The sequence below is a fragment of the Typopeltis vanoorti genome, chromosome 8, assembly GCF_054136105.1.
Source record: "Typopeltis vanoorti isolate ZY-2024b chromosome 8, IOZ_Tvanoo_1.0, whole genome shotgun sequence".
NCBI lineage: Eukaryota > Metazoa > Arthropoda > Arachnida > Uropygi > Thelyphonidae > Typopeltis > Typopeltis vanoorti.
This window is the reverse complement of record NC_143556.1, coordinates 29,956,133-29,972,568: the sequence shown is the minus strand read 5'-3', so window position 1 is coordinate 29,972,568 and position 16,436 is coordinate 29,956,133. Positions and strand designations below refer to the sequence as shown.

The 16,436-nt window shown below is 35.9% G+C and overlaps 1 protein-coding gene across 1 annotated transcript in view; it reads right to left on the bottom strand.

Moving 5' to 3' along the window:
- The window catches only part of LOC150103898 (flotillin-1-like), a 217,181-nt gene that overhangs the window by 130,929 nt on the left and 69,816 nt on the right, over positions 1–16,436 (bottom strand). The window contains exon 4 of the mRNA XM_090397170.1: positions 5,680–5,823. Within this exon, the coding sequence (XP_090253296.1) occupies positions 5,680–5,823 (144 nt within the window). The remainder of the gene's footprint in view (positions 1–5,679; positions 5,824–16,436) is intronic.

Below are 16,436 nucleotides of genomic sequence, written 5' to 3'. Positions count from 1 at the left end.
GGCACATCTTTTGGAAGGCAGTTCAGAGAAGTGTGGGGAATGTATGTTTTCATGCCAGTAAGGATTACTTTGGTGACACATTCGATGCATATATTTGGATTGGAAGACTGGAAACAATAGTCCAACCATGGGAATGAAGCATAGTAATCTCGGAGGCTGTCCCATGTGGCACTGTTATAATGCCAAATTTGAAATGATCACGAGGAAAGAACAATTTCGACTTTTGTTCATCCGGTTTGGACCAATCAAATGTGTGCAAAGATGTCTACATGTATAAGAAAAGAATAGAAATCAGCAAGTTATCCAACTGTGTCATGCCGATAGACTATTATGTCTATACACAAATGCTTCAAATGTCTATACACAAATAGGAAAGAACTTGACATTGTCAGCATCCAGGAATGCGTTAGCAGAGCTAATCTCAGGTGGTACAGTCACTTAAATAGAATGGGAGAGGAAAGATTAGCAAAACAAGTGTTCTCTGCCAGGTTGGCAGGAAAACGACCCAGAGGAAGACCAAGATATAGGTGGATTGATACGGTACAAAGTGCCTTAGACGATAGAAATATAAGATCTGATAATGTTGGAGTCTTGACAAGTAACAGACTGATTTGGAGGAAAATTGTAGATAGGAAGTTAGTAATGATGTAATTTTTTCATGTAGTACTGTCATATCCTGTACACCCCTTGAGGGTACATGGCAGGAATTTGATGATGATGATACACAAATGCTAGGAGCATCAGAAACAAAGGGATAGAGTTTGTTACTTTGATCAATATGTTGGGACCTCAGATTGTAGGCATTAGTGAGACCTGGCTATCAGAATCAAACTAACTGGTATTGAGTGTAAAGGGTACAGTATTTCTAGGAAGGATAGGAGAAGAGGGGGAGGGGAGTGCTGCTAATGATATCAGATGACTTGAATCCAGTGTTGAAACAAATGATTGTAGTAACAGTATTTCATGTGGCAGTAAATTTGAAGCCATCTGGTGTGAGGTGGAATCTAACAAGATCAATTACATAGTGGGGTGTTGTTACAGACCTGGTGGATCGGTTATTAGTGATAAAAGTAATGCATCATCAAATAGACATGATGGGTGTGCAAAGAGTAATCATAATAGGAGACTTTAATAATCCAAATATTGATTAGGTAGCAGTAAAATCTCATGAGAACAAATGAAATTGAATTTATTGAGCTGTTGCTAAACAACTTCCTTAAGCAGCATGTGACAGATGGAACTTGAGGTCAAAGAGTGGGGCTAGATTTCAATATAGTGTCAGAGGGTGTTTCAGTTATAGACATAACTGTTCTGCCTCTGGTTGGTGACAATGATCATGCGGTACTCACTTGGGAAGTGACTAAGTTTATGAATGTTCTACTCAGAAAAGATTACATGCTGAACTATAAAGCAGGAAATTATGACCAACTGAGGAGTATACTGGGTTCAGTGGAATGGGGATCAGTTGCTGGATGGAAAGAATATCGACAGTGCATGGGAAGCATTTAAACAATACTTAAATGCACGATATCAGAATGTGTCCCAAGAGTTTGAAGAACAAATAGGGTAGGAGTCAAATGTATGTGTAATATTATTAAGCAAGAGATTCGTAAAAAAAGGATGATATGGAAGGAATACTGTGTGCATAAGGATGATGTCCGTTATCAAAATTATAAGCAGCAGTCAGGTATAGTAATATAATTGTACGGAAAGCAAGTCTGAGTATGAAAAGAAGCTGACTATGCAAGCTAAAGACAATCCACAAGAATTCGATAGATATGCTGCAAGTAAAAGAAAGAATAACTTCTGAATGCAGATGGTATGAGGTAACAGATGCAGAAGAGGTTGTTCAACTAATGAGTGCCTATTTGGCTAAAAGCTATCAACCTGGTGTATGCAACATTGAGTTCACTGCTACCTTTTCACTGAATGAAGAAATTAGCAATTTGCTTGCATTCTATAATAACGCTATCACTGAACTAGACAAGGGGAATGGACACACGATACTACTTTTGGATTTTGCTAAGGCTTTTGACAGAATACATGGAGGATGTGAGTCTGCAAGATTTAAGGTAACTAGTGGTCTACTACCAAGATCAGTCCTTGGTCCACTGTTATTCAATCTGTACGTTAATGATATTGGGAGGGATTTGAGAGGCAGCATACAGCTATTTGCAGATGATGCGAAGATAGGTAGGGTAATCAAGAATGCTGCTGATATGCAGTACTTGCAGAATGATTTGAATAGGCTGGAACTGTGGGCATGGGAAAATGGATGTCAGTAAATGTTGTCATTCATTTTGGTGTGATTACGCGTGAAGAAATGATGAGGCTAGGGATCTTGGAGTTTAGTAGATAGAAGATAGCTGAAGTTTTTTTTTTTTTTTTTGGGGGGGGAGGGGGAGGGTAAGTAACAAAGATTGCAAATACAACTTGAAAGATAATTGCAATGCTGAAACAAACATTCACATGTAAAGAAAAGACCTCACTCGGACTATTGTGCGCAGGAACCAGGTCTGATCTCCTGGTTTCTGTTGTGATTCTGATATAGTGGAGAGAGAGAGAGAATGTAAAGGAGAGTGTTAAAAATGATATCAGGATTGTGGAATACTAATTATGAAGACAGATTAAGAATTTTTAGAATGCAGACACTAGCAAACAGGAGAAAGAAGGGCGATATGATTGAGACTTACAAACTTCTGAAAGGGTCATACAGGATTTCAGTTGATGAAATTTTTCATTTTATGGAGGGTGGACAAGAGGGCATCCTTAGAAGCTGATTATGAATGCTGCTAAGGGGGTGAGGGCTAGATTTTTTCTCTCATAGGGTGGTGCATGATTGGAATGAACTGCCATTGGATGTCGTGACAAGCAGTGTGAATGAATTCAAGAATAAGTACGACAGCTGATGCATGTAGTATGTGGCCTTCTTCGATGAGTCCCTGACTCCCTAGAGGTCTGTCTTAATAATAACATACAGTAGCACTAACCTCACTCTTATGGGAACAGATTGGTGCCACTTGCATCCTTTTGTTGACCGAAATGAAGCTATTTGTCAGCTAGAAGAGGATCTCATCGATACACTGAATGCTGACCTTTGGATGATCCTTTCAGATATCTCTATGCTTCAGACAAACTGTTTTAAAAAATAAGATGTAGGCACATTAAGAAGTAAGACACTATTAAAATTCAACTTTTAGTCCTCAACAACCTCAGAAAAACTACTGTACATCTATCATCTATCATCCTGAAGCAACATGCACACTCACTTGCTCATCGCAACAACTATGAACTCGCATCTAGAAAAATTTCTGCAGAAGAAATTATGATCTAAGTATAATGAGGTATCCCCAGCCTTCTTACTAATATATTACTAACAACATCCAACTGGATGTTGCCAGCATACTTACACATGCAAATACACTGAAAAGCAATTTTTCTCAATGTATAAGTACAAAGCTCTATTGGAAATATGGGCTACAAAAAATCCATAAATAAAATATGCCATTATGCCCCGCTATGGAAATTGATTCACCCACATACAAATTAACTGAACATTTAGCCAAAGTTCTCTCACAATATATTGGCAACACTCCACACATAAGAAAACTCAGCCCACTTGAAAGAAAGAAAAGGAAACTTCACACTCCACTCCAATACAATGACATAATGGTCAGTTTTTATGTCTCCTGTCTATTCATTCATGTGCCACTTAATGACACCTTAGACCTTATCCAAGCTATATTTCCTCCCAATATCTCAGCCCTGTTTCAGTCTACCATGAACTCTGACTGCTTCATTCGACAAGGGAAATTCTATAAAGAGATAGAGGGGGAACAACCATTACTTCCCCCTCCTCCAGCAAAGTACTTCATGGAGACCTTCGAAGAGAAGGCCTTAAACTCTGCCCCACATAAACCTTCGCCACTTTTACAGCTGCTAACTCTATACAAAGCCCAAATCCACTCTAAGCTTGATTCGATCCAGAGGAGAGCAATCTGGATAATTAATGATCACCCCTCTCACAAATGTTCAGTTTCTGCCTAGTCTCTTCTACAGATACTTTCATGGACAGTGCTCTGCTGTATTGGCCACTATTATTCCTCCACACCCCTCCAAAATCATTAAAACAAGAGCCACTGCTAACCAACTTCACTGTCTCCTCCTTCATCCCATCTACTTCTGTCCTTTGGAACAGTCTCCCCACTCTACCTTCTCCAAAGAATACAACCCTCAACTGTTCAAGCAAGATGTGAACAGAATCCTCCTTTCTTCTATTCCTCTTGCTCACACACGGCACCAATGTGCTATAGGTTTTTGACCTTTTGTGTGGCATAAATATATATATATTTAAAAAACCCCACTGGAAACTATAAATAGGGTATGAGCAGGGGAGTGAGAAGCAGGTTTTTTGCATGCAGAGTTGTGAATGATTGGAATGACTTGCCTGAGAGTGTGGTGTCTGCAGAGAATTTGAGTGTGTTTATGGCATTGTATGATGAGCTGTGTGTATATGATAAAAGGACCTCCTAGATGAGTCTTTGACTACATGGGGGTCTTGGGATGATAATAATAATAATAATAATAATATACGATCTCCTGAAGCACTGCTGTAAAATAATAGAGTCACATGATCCTTAGCTTGCTTTAAAGCAGCTAAGAATCATGATTTCGCTATATAAGTTCTACTTGGCATTTTTTTTTTTTTGTCTACACAATTGTCTACATTCTGTAGCGTCAAGTAATCCCTGATATTTAAAACATCAAGGGAGCTCCCCAAAATTCACGTGTAAGTACATATATACCATTATAGGAAATGATAATTATAATGGAAATACCCTTTTTAACAGTACAGAATTCAAACAGAAATTTTAAAAATAAGCACCATTTTAACCATGCAAAATCAAATATACCATGTAAAAATAGAATTGCTTTTGTTTTCTAAACCATGTTATTTTAAAATCATGTAAAAAAAAGGCCATGTAAAAAATTGGCATCCCTAATCTGCTCTACCAAAAAACCAGCCAGGGTTTATCAAGTTACTTGCAGTTGCAAATTGTCCTACTACTACTACCACACAGGTAGAACAGCAACATCAAAATTTCAGAACTCCTGGACTACATTTGGTTCCACCACCATTACAGCTACTGTGGATTCGCTGACCATGCTCTACACACCCACCACCGGATATGCAGGAAGAAGGCCACTCTACTTCACTACAGCAAATACAAATATGAGAGACTACTGCTGTAATCTGCCAGCATCCTAAGAAACTTTCCAAACCTCAACAAATTTGGGAAGCATTCATCCTAAGATCTTCAGCCCAATGGCCAAGACGACCCAATTTAGGCCCACAAAGGAGGGGGGGGTGTCATTTAGGACTCTAGGCCCAGGTTTGGCTGCCTTTCTTCAACCTCATTTACCCAGTGCCTGTGTGCACATCATTGTTATGCATTTCCCAGACACTGTTTTGCAGCAGAGATGACAAAAGTTTTTCTCCTAATTGCTTTGATTATACAATACAAATATATCAATTATGAAAATATCAAATTAAGAGATAAAATACATTTAATAGAAGTAGTGGGTAAGTTTGAGTAAATGGAGTGACTTTCTGGAAGTCATGGAGCTTTAAAGTACTAAGTAGTAGTAGTAGTAATAATAATAATAAAATTAACTTACTTCAACTGACATAGTACCCATAATTGCTCTCTGGTGTCCTTCAAGTGTTTCTCTAGAAATGTGCATTATTTCATCTTCTGATTTACCAAGGAATTGCTCACATGCAGCTCTAAGCATTTCAGCATTCTGACCTTGAATCTTTACCTAAAAGCAAAATAGTATACCCTAAATGATACTGTTAATCTATATGCTGGATATATAATAGTGCACACATCATATTCTCAAAGGCATGTGAATACTCTTGTAAAGTAGTATGGAATATCAAGCTGGGTTAGCTTGAGCTGTTTGGAATTATAACAAAGAATCTCATGGGACAACTTTTTTTGTAGATTAAAGAACTCTTCCTGCACTTACAGAAAGTGCATCCACTTAAAATATCACCTTGAATTTTCGCAGCAACTCTACAGAGCTCTACAAGAGAAATTTAAGGCTATGCAAAGAAACATTTACACTAAATGATGTTCTCTGAAATGATTGAGTATGAAGACAAAATTTGGCATGGAGAATAGTCAAAGAACAATTATCTACTGCAATTTCTCATCCCAATAAAAAGTCTGAAGGAGAATGGTGCCAGAGTTCAAAAATTCTTCATGTACATTAACATTTTGGACAACTTTATTGTTATTAAAACTAGCTACATTTTACAGGGATGGTATAACCAACTCTGCTGAGAAGTAAACAGCCTGTTGCCAATTTTGACTAGCATCTCACTCTTGATCTGCAGCCTATTCACCACAGAAAGTTATTCCGCTTCGTTATAATATATATATAACACTTGACAAAAAGTTATAATCTGGTTTTAATTCTATGCCCAAGAGTAAGCATAAGCATGAAATAACTCTATGACTACTTCTTAGTGCAAAAACATTATGGGAAAAGGTCACTAACTACATCAGTTTCAATCCTTATTCAGGTCTCATTGGTGGAAGCCAGACCCAAAAAACATAAACAAAATGATCCTATCTTTAAAAAAGGTAACAGAGATGACCCTAAAAACTATAGAGGTATCAGTATACTAAATTTCTGTCACAAAATATATAGCAGAATCTTAAATAACAAACTAATGAAATATTCCAAAAACTTTATTCTAGAAGTACAGAATGGATTTAGAAAAGGACGATCAAGTATAGACCTGGCCTTTTGCCTAAAATTAATAATAGAGAAAAGAAGAGAATACAATTTAGAAACACATATTGCATTTATTGACTTTGAAAAAGCATTTGACAACGTTAAAAGAAACATTATTTAACATATTAAAAGAAAGACAAATACCAAATAATATCCTAAAAGCTATCACAAGTATATATGAAAATAATCAAATACAAATAAGATTAAATCACGTGCTATCATATACGAGAGAGATAAACCAAGGGGTCCGACAGAGATGTCCCCTCACAGCAACTCTTTTTAATATCTACTTAAATGAAATAATAATAAAATGGAATAAAAATTTACATCAAGGAATTAAACTTTCTCCTACAGTTAACTTAAACACTCTCCTCTTTGCCGACGACCAAATAATAATTACAAATTCTGAAGATAATTTAGAAAGCTATTTTAGATCTAAACGAGATATGGTATGATAATATCAACAGAAAAATCAAAAACTATGGCCTTTAAAGGACAAGATCCAGCAAGAACTAAAATAGTAATAGATAACAAGATCTTAGAACAGGTGAATTCATTTAACTACCTAGGATGTATGATCACATATGAAAACGAAAAAGATATAAACGTAAAAATTGCAAAATATTTAAAAATAACACGTGTAATTAACTCTATATTTAAACCAAACCTAGTTCAAAAACAAACCAGGCTAAAAGTATACAATACATTAGCCCTACCAGTCTTAATGTATGGAAGTGAAATCTGGACAATAAAACAAAAAAGACAAAGATTAACAACAGCAGAAATGAAGTTTATGAGAAAAACTGCAAAGTATACCCTATTTGATCACAAAAGAAATGAAGATATTATGAAAGAATTAAACCAAGAACCAGTAATAGAAAAAATTAAAAAATATAAACATAAATGGATGGAACATGTTCAAAGAATGAAAACAGAAAGATTACCAAAACAAGCCTTAAAGTACAAGTCATTAGGAAAAAGAAAACCAGGATGTCCTCTTAAACGAACTTCTAAGGCCGGAACAGGCCATGCTAAGCCTCCTTGATACACATGATGATGATGACCTTATTATTAAATACTCTGAATGAGAGACGTACGATTGATTGATTTAACCTTGGTATCTTCTCAGATTTAGTTGCCACTGACAAGACCTTAGTAAAGGTCAAAACAAATCTGAGCAGTGACTCTTCCTATAATGTTTCTACATTAAGGGATACTAAGACAAGTGAAGTCAACAGCCTCTATATACAAGCAGACTAGTCATTAAGTTAGTTTCTACTTATATGTAGAATTAAAACAAGAATAATTTCTTGTCAAGTACAGGTAACCCTCGTATAACGCAGTACTTATACAACATGGTTGCAATATAACGCAGTCTGCAAATCCTAGTAACCCTTTATTTTTTCATATATTTTTTCACTGCGCAACTTAATCAAATTTTATCTTCGTTAAATTTGCGCCCGCCTGAATCGTGCATGTAGTTATAAGTAACGAATTTATATTAGAGGAAATACCCTTTAGCATGTCTGCACGTCAATTCTTTACCATATAAAGTGTTCATGGTTGAAAATTGTCTTCGTTTTAATGCATTAAAAATCATAAGTGTGTTAATCTCAAGCTGAGCACTTTATTTTCTGGTGAGTTACATATACAATATGTAATGCTTTTTTTAATGTAAAAAATTATTTTATAGTAATGGCAACTTAGAGGGCTTTTGCGATATGGTTGAAAACGAAATTAGCAAATTAATTGATGGGGAAATAGATTTAAATGAGGAGGAACTGCAATTAATAGATGATATTGAACCAAATGGCAGGGAAAGTTCTGCCAAAGATTCTGATTGTGATGAATTCTTTAAGGGATTCAGTTTAAAGAAATTAGCAGAAGGATTGCACTTGGCAAGAAAGTTAGGATGTTATTTTACGGATAATGATCCCTCAATAGTTAAAATATGCACTGTATTTTATTTTGCCTAAAACATTTATGCATTATGTGCAATGAAGTTTACGTACAATTTGTAATTTTTATAAGTTTATACTATGTATTTGTTTCATACTTTATATGTTTTCTTAACTTACATAAATTACCTGAATTAAATAAAAATATTTTTTATCAGGTATGTCACTGTTGTTTATATAATTTAAAAAAAAAAAAAAAAAAAAACGATTTCAGAACATAACCCTACATTTTCTATCTGATCTGAGCCTCGCATAACGCAATTTATATAATGCGGCATTTCTACGTAGTGGCATGACTGTGACTGACTTTGGAAGGGTCAAACAGTATCACCTGATAAGATATGCTTTAATATCTGATGAAGAACTATGACGATTCCTTTATCTACCAGTAAAGCTGCAAATTAAATGTTTACCATTACTGATTAAATTTTGTAAATAAATTAATTTTTGTTCCTTTTCTTTGGTTTTCCTGCATTCCCCATTTTCAAATCAAACTTTCTCAGCCTCATTATTGAGTACAACAAATTCAAATAAAATCTTTCAAGTAAATGACTTAAAGTACAGTAAATATGTGATACTTTCCATTCAGGATTTAAGTATGTTTTTTTTTCAGTCACTTTTAACAATAAAATTTAATCAATAATGGTAAACATTTAATTTATAGCTTTACAGGTAGGTAAAGGTATCAACATCTTGTGCATAAAGCTCAACCTTTTGTATTGTTTGTTAATTTTGGAGCTACATGGAAATATTTTCCCAAAATCCAAAATAACAGTAAATCCTCTGAAACAGAGTAAACTCCTTAGAACAGTTTATATTGGCAGTTGTTGATATGCCTGCTGTTTCTTGAATACTTTTATATGTACTGAATGTCTTATTGTGAAATATTTGGACAATTATGTGGCACTTAAACTCTGGTAATTCTATGAAACTGGAACCATCAGTGCTCGAACATGGTGTTGCTAATGAATGTAATGGTAGATTTGAGTTGTCCTAAAAAAGTGTTTTTAATTAGTGTATAGTGTGGCTTTTTATTGCAAATTGTGCTGCATTTTTTCAATTTGGATACAAGTGTCCTTCAGTGGTGTTGAAATTTTTTTGTTATTTATATTGTGTTTTGCTACTTGTTTGTACTACTTCAGTTCTGAAGATGGCATCCATAAAGAAACGTATGTCAGCATCACAGAAGGTGTCTGTTAAAGAAGTCTGGCTCTGTCTTGGATTTTTTTTTTGCAGTGGATGCATTGCGAATTGCTATATGTATGCATCGAAAAATGCGAGATTTGTAGACTGTTTGGGTAAACGAGGAGGAAAGCGTTAACATATGTGAAAAGTGTCTTGATGGATTAGAGCGATTAGAAATGGGAGCAAATGAAAATCAAAATGAAACATCTGGAAGAGGATATTAAATCTAAAGGAGAGATCGGTTGATGATAATGAGGAGGAGGAAGTTAATATTACAAAGAAAGAGTTAAAGGATAGTCGTATATCATTGTATAGGGATTCAATCATTAGAGGTGCAATTACTAATAAAGTGCACAAAATATATAGATTTATAGACACAGTTTGTAATATATAAATATATATTACAAACTGTGACGTGGAACATGATCTTCCATTTATCTTTAATAAAGTTTATATTTTGAGGTGTTACAGGTCCCTTATGAATTATGAGTTCTAATAACTGGTTATTAACAATAGATGGCCAGGTACAAGGATCCCCTAAATCACATTCTGTCGTGAATTCAGCACAATTACCAGAAGGCCTACTTTGTAAATTATCTCCACAGCTTGATTTCGGCGTTGACTCTTTCCTCCTAGCACAGTTATGAACGAAATTCAAACTTTTCATTTGATTTTTCACATTCCACTTTGATTTTGCCCTTCTTATTGTCTGGAAAAGGTTCTGAAGTGATTGATGTTGTTGAGTTATCTTTGTCTAACTTTACATATTTCAGCAGGGATCGTCGTAATTTTTCCTAATCACTTTCATTCTTTCTTTTGCGATAAAAAGCACCGGACAGACGTTTAGTTTTCCTATCCGACATATCTAAACATATAATAAAAAACATTAATAATAATGATAATAATAATAATAATAATGAGCAGAAATTATTTTTTCTCTTTTTGAATGAATAAATAAATGTTGTAATGACCCAAACTGACTTAAGCCTTTCTGTACAGATTCCGAAAAAACTCTGATCTGTCCATCCGTCTGTCTGAAAGATGGTGGTACATTTTATAACAGGTACTAGAAAAAAAAAAACAAAAAATTGTAATTCCATTTTTTTCCCAATTATGTATTTTTAGTACCAAAAAACTAGGCCAAAACTATGGTTCGCTTGAATGAACATTCCTTGTTGAGTGAGGTTTTTAAAGAGATAGAGAATGAAACCCAAAGAAGATATTTCCCAGTTAGCACTGCTATAAGTTTTAACAATGTTACGTTCCTATTTCATTGCTAATATTTTCAAATTAACTATAGGCTATATTGAATTTATTCCATCTGCCGCCCTAGAGATTTGGTCGCTCGCCTGCATGCATGCACGCACGCCCAGCACACCTATTAGAACTGGCCCTGCACATAACTGTAGCGTTTTGAATAGTTTCTCTCTTGGCACCTTGTCATATGCCTTTTCCAGATCGACAAAACTTAAATACAGATCTTTGTTATATTCACAGGTTTCCCAACTATTTGTTGAGAAGTGAAAATCTGACAGCCTCTATTTTGCATGAATCCAGCTTGTTCTTCCCAAGCTTCCCTTTCACAGTCCTTCTCAATTGTTTCTCAAATATACTTGCATAAATCTTACCAGGAACACTCAGTAGATAAATACCTCTGTAATTCTCACATTCAGTTTTATTTCCCTTTTCATTATATGGGTACAATGAGAGCTCTACTCCAATCATCTGGAATTCATCCCTCTGTCCAGGCCCGCTGAACTATATAGTGCAGCCATGTAACACTTATACCTCCATACTTGAGCATTTCTAGTCGAATATCATCTACTACTTCTGCCTTTCCATGACTTTTTCTACTTCAAGTATGGATATGTATTCCTGACTGCATGCCTGGTCAGTGTTTTTTACCACTGTGAAGTCATCACTGCTTGTTTCATTTAGCGATTTTTCAAAGTAATTTTTTCAAATTACCTTGAAAAAAATCTGGAATTTCCATACCTCAAGGATATCCTTTTCTCCTGTTTTTATGTCACTTTTATCATCTCTAATTCCTTTTACAGCACTCTTTCCTCCATTTCTGAGCTTCTTCAACAATCTCCAGAATATCTTGCCACCTTCTTGATATTTATTTTCTATGTTCTTGCCCAAATCTTCCCATGAACTTTTCTTTAGCTGACTTATTTACCAGGAACTTTTGATATGATTTCTTCTTTTCCTTCACTGCCTCTTTAACTTCCTGTGTCCACCATGGAGTTCTGATTTTTCTATCCTTGCAGACAACCTCACCACATGCCTCTCTGGTGGAATCAATCAGTGTTTTTTTCAAGGCTTGCCACTGAATCTCCAAGGTTTGGTTGCTGTTCTCAAACTATTTCATTTTTTCTTTAATAATATTTGTGTATTTTAGTCTACAGTTCACATCTGAGAGCTGCTCAACTTTTATTCACTTTAAAACTTTCTTACATGTTATTCTTTTCAATATGAAATTCAATTTTATCCTGCTCAAGACTAAATGGTGATCACTTCCAATTTCAAATCCTGTGTACACTCTGGTGTCCTGCACCAGGGAGAAAACATCACTATCAACAATAACATAGTCAGTGAGACTTTTCTTATTCCTTGTGTCTTCTCTTGATGAATTTGTCCATATTTTTATGTTGGAACATTGTGTTAGTAATAACCAGTCCTTGTTTTGAGCAGAAATCCAACAGGTATTTGCCATTATTATTAGCTTTGCTGTTTTCTCCAAATTTTCCCAATATATTTTTGTATGTCTGACAATCATTTAATACTCTGCTATTTAGATCCCCAACAAGGACCAACTTTTCCTTTTTCATTGTGTCAGTTGCTTTTTCTAAAGCCTCAAAAAATTCCTCCCCTTCTACCTTAGTAGAACCTTCTGTGGGACCATAGGCACAAATAAGTCTCATTGTCCAGTTCCCCATTCTCATATTTGCCCACATTACTCTACTTGAGACTGACTGCCATTCAAGAAGATTAGCCTCGTATTTTGTGTTGAATACTATGGCTACTCCTTCTTTTCCTTGATTGTCATTGCCTGAATATAACATTTTGTATTTATTGCTCAGAAAGATCTCACCAGTTTTGGTCTTTTTTGTTTCAGTCACCCCTATTATGTTGATCTGGTACTTATCTAATTCCTCAGCTAGCTCCATTTCTTTGCCATTCAGGCTTCTTATGTTGATAGTACCGATCTTGAACTCTGGTGATGTTCAGTTGGGGTGGGTTTTAGGATTTGTTCCAGTAGCTGACTTTTCGTTATTTGCCCTGGTTACCTGGTGAAAACAACGGGGGGGCCTTGTTTAACCAGGTGAAACCCCCAGCCGGCATGAATTCTGTCATGATGTACTATCATTTTTTAATTTGGTTTAAGCCATTAAGATTACAATTTGGTTGACTAAATCCCAAATTGTCAGCCCATCCTCGTTCCTTCAGTAACCAGGTAGATACCTAACAGGATGCACCACAAGAAGGTGAGGATTGCACATTAGGCCAGAAGCCCTGATCTGTTCTCTGCATTGCTTTAAAGGCTATATGGGGGTCTCCTCTCAGTTATATAGCTTTGATCATTAAGCACTTCTTATAGAATTAGAAGGATATATGTAATTTTCTGGTAGGATAGGAATGTAAAAAGAGTAGGGGTGGAGTGCTGTTAATGATTGCAGTGGAATTGTGTCTGCAAAGTGTGGAAGTTGATAGTGCATGCACAGGGAATGCAGAAAATACTGATTGTGAAATGTCGAAAGAAATTAGCTGGGCATGTAAAAAGGTGATCCTGATGGGAGACTTTAATTACAGGAATATAGAATAGAAGGAGGAGATAGTGTATGGGAACAAGGAGAGCAATGTTGTGGAATTTCTGAGAGAGAAGTATTTTAAGCAGCATGTGATTGAAGCAACTAGAGGCTTTAATATATTTTGGATTTGGCGATAACTTTGCAAATGTAGTTATTAATGAAGTGTTGGCACTGCCGCCAGTTGGTGAGAGTGATCATGAGGTACTTGTTTGGGAAGTGATGAAACAAGAAAAGGTTACTGCTAAAAATGGATACATGTGGAAGTATAAAGCAGGTGATTATAGGAAGCTCTGCAGTCAGTTAGCATCAGTACATTGGGTAGATGAGCTGAGCAGAAAAGATGTTGACAATGCATGGAAACTCACAAGGCCGTATCTGACAAAAGCAATGCATGATTGCATACCAAGGGTTAAGCGAGTAAATAGAGTAGGAGTGAAATGGATGAACAGTGAAATTAAGCAAGCTATGCTGGAAAAGAAAATGTTATGGAGGAGGTACAAGACAGTTGGTGGTGATCAGATCCATGAAGAGTATAGTGCAGGCTAGAAAGGTGACGAGCATGGTAAAGAAAGAAAAGGAACAGTATGAGAGGAGATTGGCTGGTCAGGCCAAGGTTAACTCAAGAGAATTTTTCTGCTACATGGCAAGCAAGAGAAAGAATAATTATGGCAGATTAACATTACTTGATAGTAATGGCAGCAGACTAACACATGCAAAGAACATAGTGGAATTACTGAATGAGCATTTAATCAGCATATATCATATTGATGTAAATGATTCTTTGCAATATATAGAAGAGAGGCAAGTATTAGAAGAATTGGAAGTGAAAGAATCAGAGGTATATCAGATGTTGGTTGGGTTAGATGTGAATAAGGCTGTGGGAATGGTTGACATATCACCATGTATTTTTAAGGAATGTGTACTACAGTTGGCTATGCCCTTGACCTGGTTATTTAACGAAAACTTTGCAGTGGGTATGGTTCCTAAGGAGTGGAATGAAGGCAAAAAGTACCACTCCACAAGCATGGTTCTAAGACAAGTCTTCAAACATAGACCAGTCTGTATAACTGCAGTTGGTCAGTGTTGGAGAGATTGGTAAGGAATAGAATACAGGAATTGGTTGATGGACATAGCATTCTTTATGATGGTCAGCATGGATTTGTAAAGGGTAAGTCCCGTTTTAGTAATTTACTTGCATTTTATAAGGTGAAAGGGAGAACCATATGCAGTGATATACTTAGACTTTCAAAAGTGTTTGATAGATTACCACATGATAAGTTGATGTAGTAGCTGTAGAGGATAGGAATAAATAGTATATTGGTTAGATGGATCAGAGATTGGCTTTCTGAACGATACCAGTAGGTTGTGTCTGATAGATCAGTGTCTCAAAAAAGAAAGGTAACCAATGGCGTGCCTCAGGGTTCTGTTCTTTGGTCCCTGTTGTTTAACTTGTTTGTAAACAATATGTCATGTGAACTGACTGGGGATCTTCAGTTATTTGCTGATGATGCAAAGTTGGGAAGAATTATAAGTAACACTGCTGATGTCAATTCCCTTCAGGAAGATTTGAACAGACTTTTTACTTGGACCAAAGAGGGGGGTTGTAGTTTTAATATCAATAAGTGCAAGGTGTTGCATTTTGAAGTGCAGAAATATAAGGCTGTGTACTATATCAATGGTGCTGTACTGCAGGAAGTGGATGAGACTAGAGATTTGGGAGTGATTGTTGACAGTAGACTGAAGTTTAGAGGGCATATTGCTAGTGTTGCAAAGGCTGCACATTGTAGTACTGCTATGATAAGAAGTACACTAACATGCAGGGATAAGTGGTTGTGCCACTGTATAAGGCACTGGTCAAGCTACACTTGGACTATTGTGCTCAGATCTGGTCACCTAGTTTTCAATGTGATGTGGAGACATTGGAGAGGGTCCAGAGGAGAGTGACTATGACAATATCGGGATTTTAGAATGCTGGCTATAGAGAGAGGTTGAAGAAATGTGGATTGCAGAGTTTGATGGATAGGAGGAAGAGAGGTGACATGATAGAGACATTTAAGTTAGTGAGAAGATTTTATCAGATTAATCCAGAGGGATTATAAAAAGAGTAAAAGGTAAGAGGGGGAAGAACTAGAGGTCATCCCAGGAAGTTATGTAAAAGTGTGATGAAGAGGGGTATGAGGTGTAGATTTTTTAAATGGAGAATTGTCAGTGAATGGAATGCACTACCAGAATGTGTTGTTAATGCAAGGAGTGTTAAAGATTTTAAGATTCTATATGATAAATATGTTGTCAGTTGAATGAACCTTACATGATGAGTCAGCTGACTCTACGGGTGTAATAATAATAATAACAACATGGCAATGCATCTTCATAAAACCTCTCTTATACCTGGTTTGATCAAATAAAACATGATTTTAAATTAGCTAGAATGCAATCAGAACATGCCCATCAATTCATTTTAGACAAATTATGGACTCTACAACTGTGTTATAAATAACTATTTTAATTTCACGATGTTTAGACCTTCATATCAAGGTCATCATCTGGAGTATACACACATATACAAAGACAAGCTGAATTACATTTCACACAGTATGCTAAAGAGACAATGATTTGATCAACGGTGATTCTACTGGCATGCCTCTAGTGAAAATAAATAAAGAAAAATAAA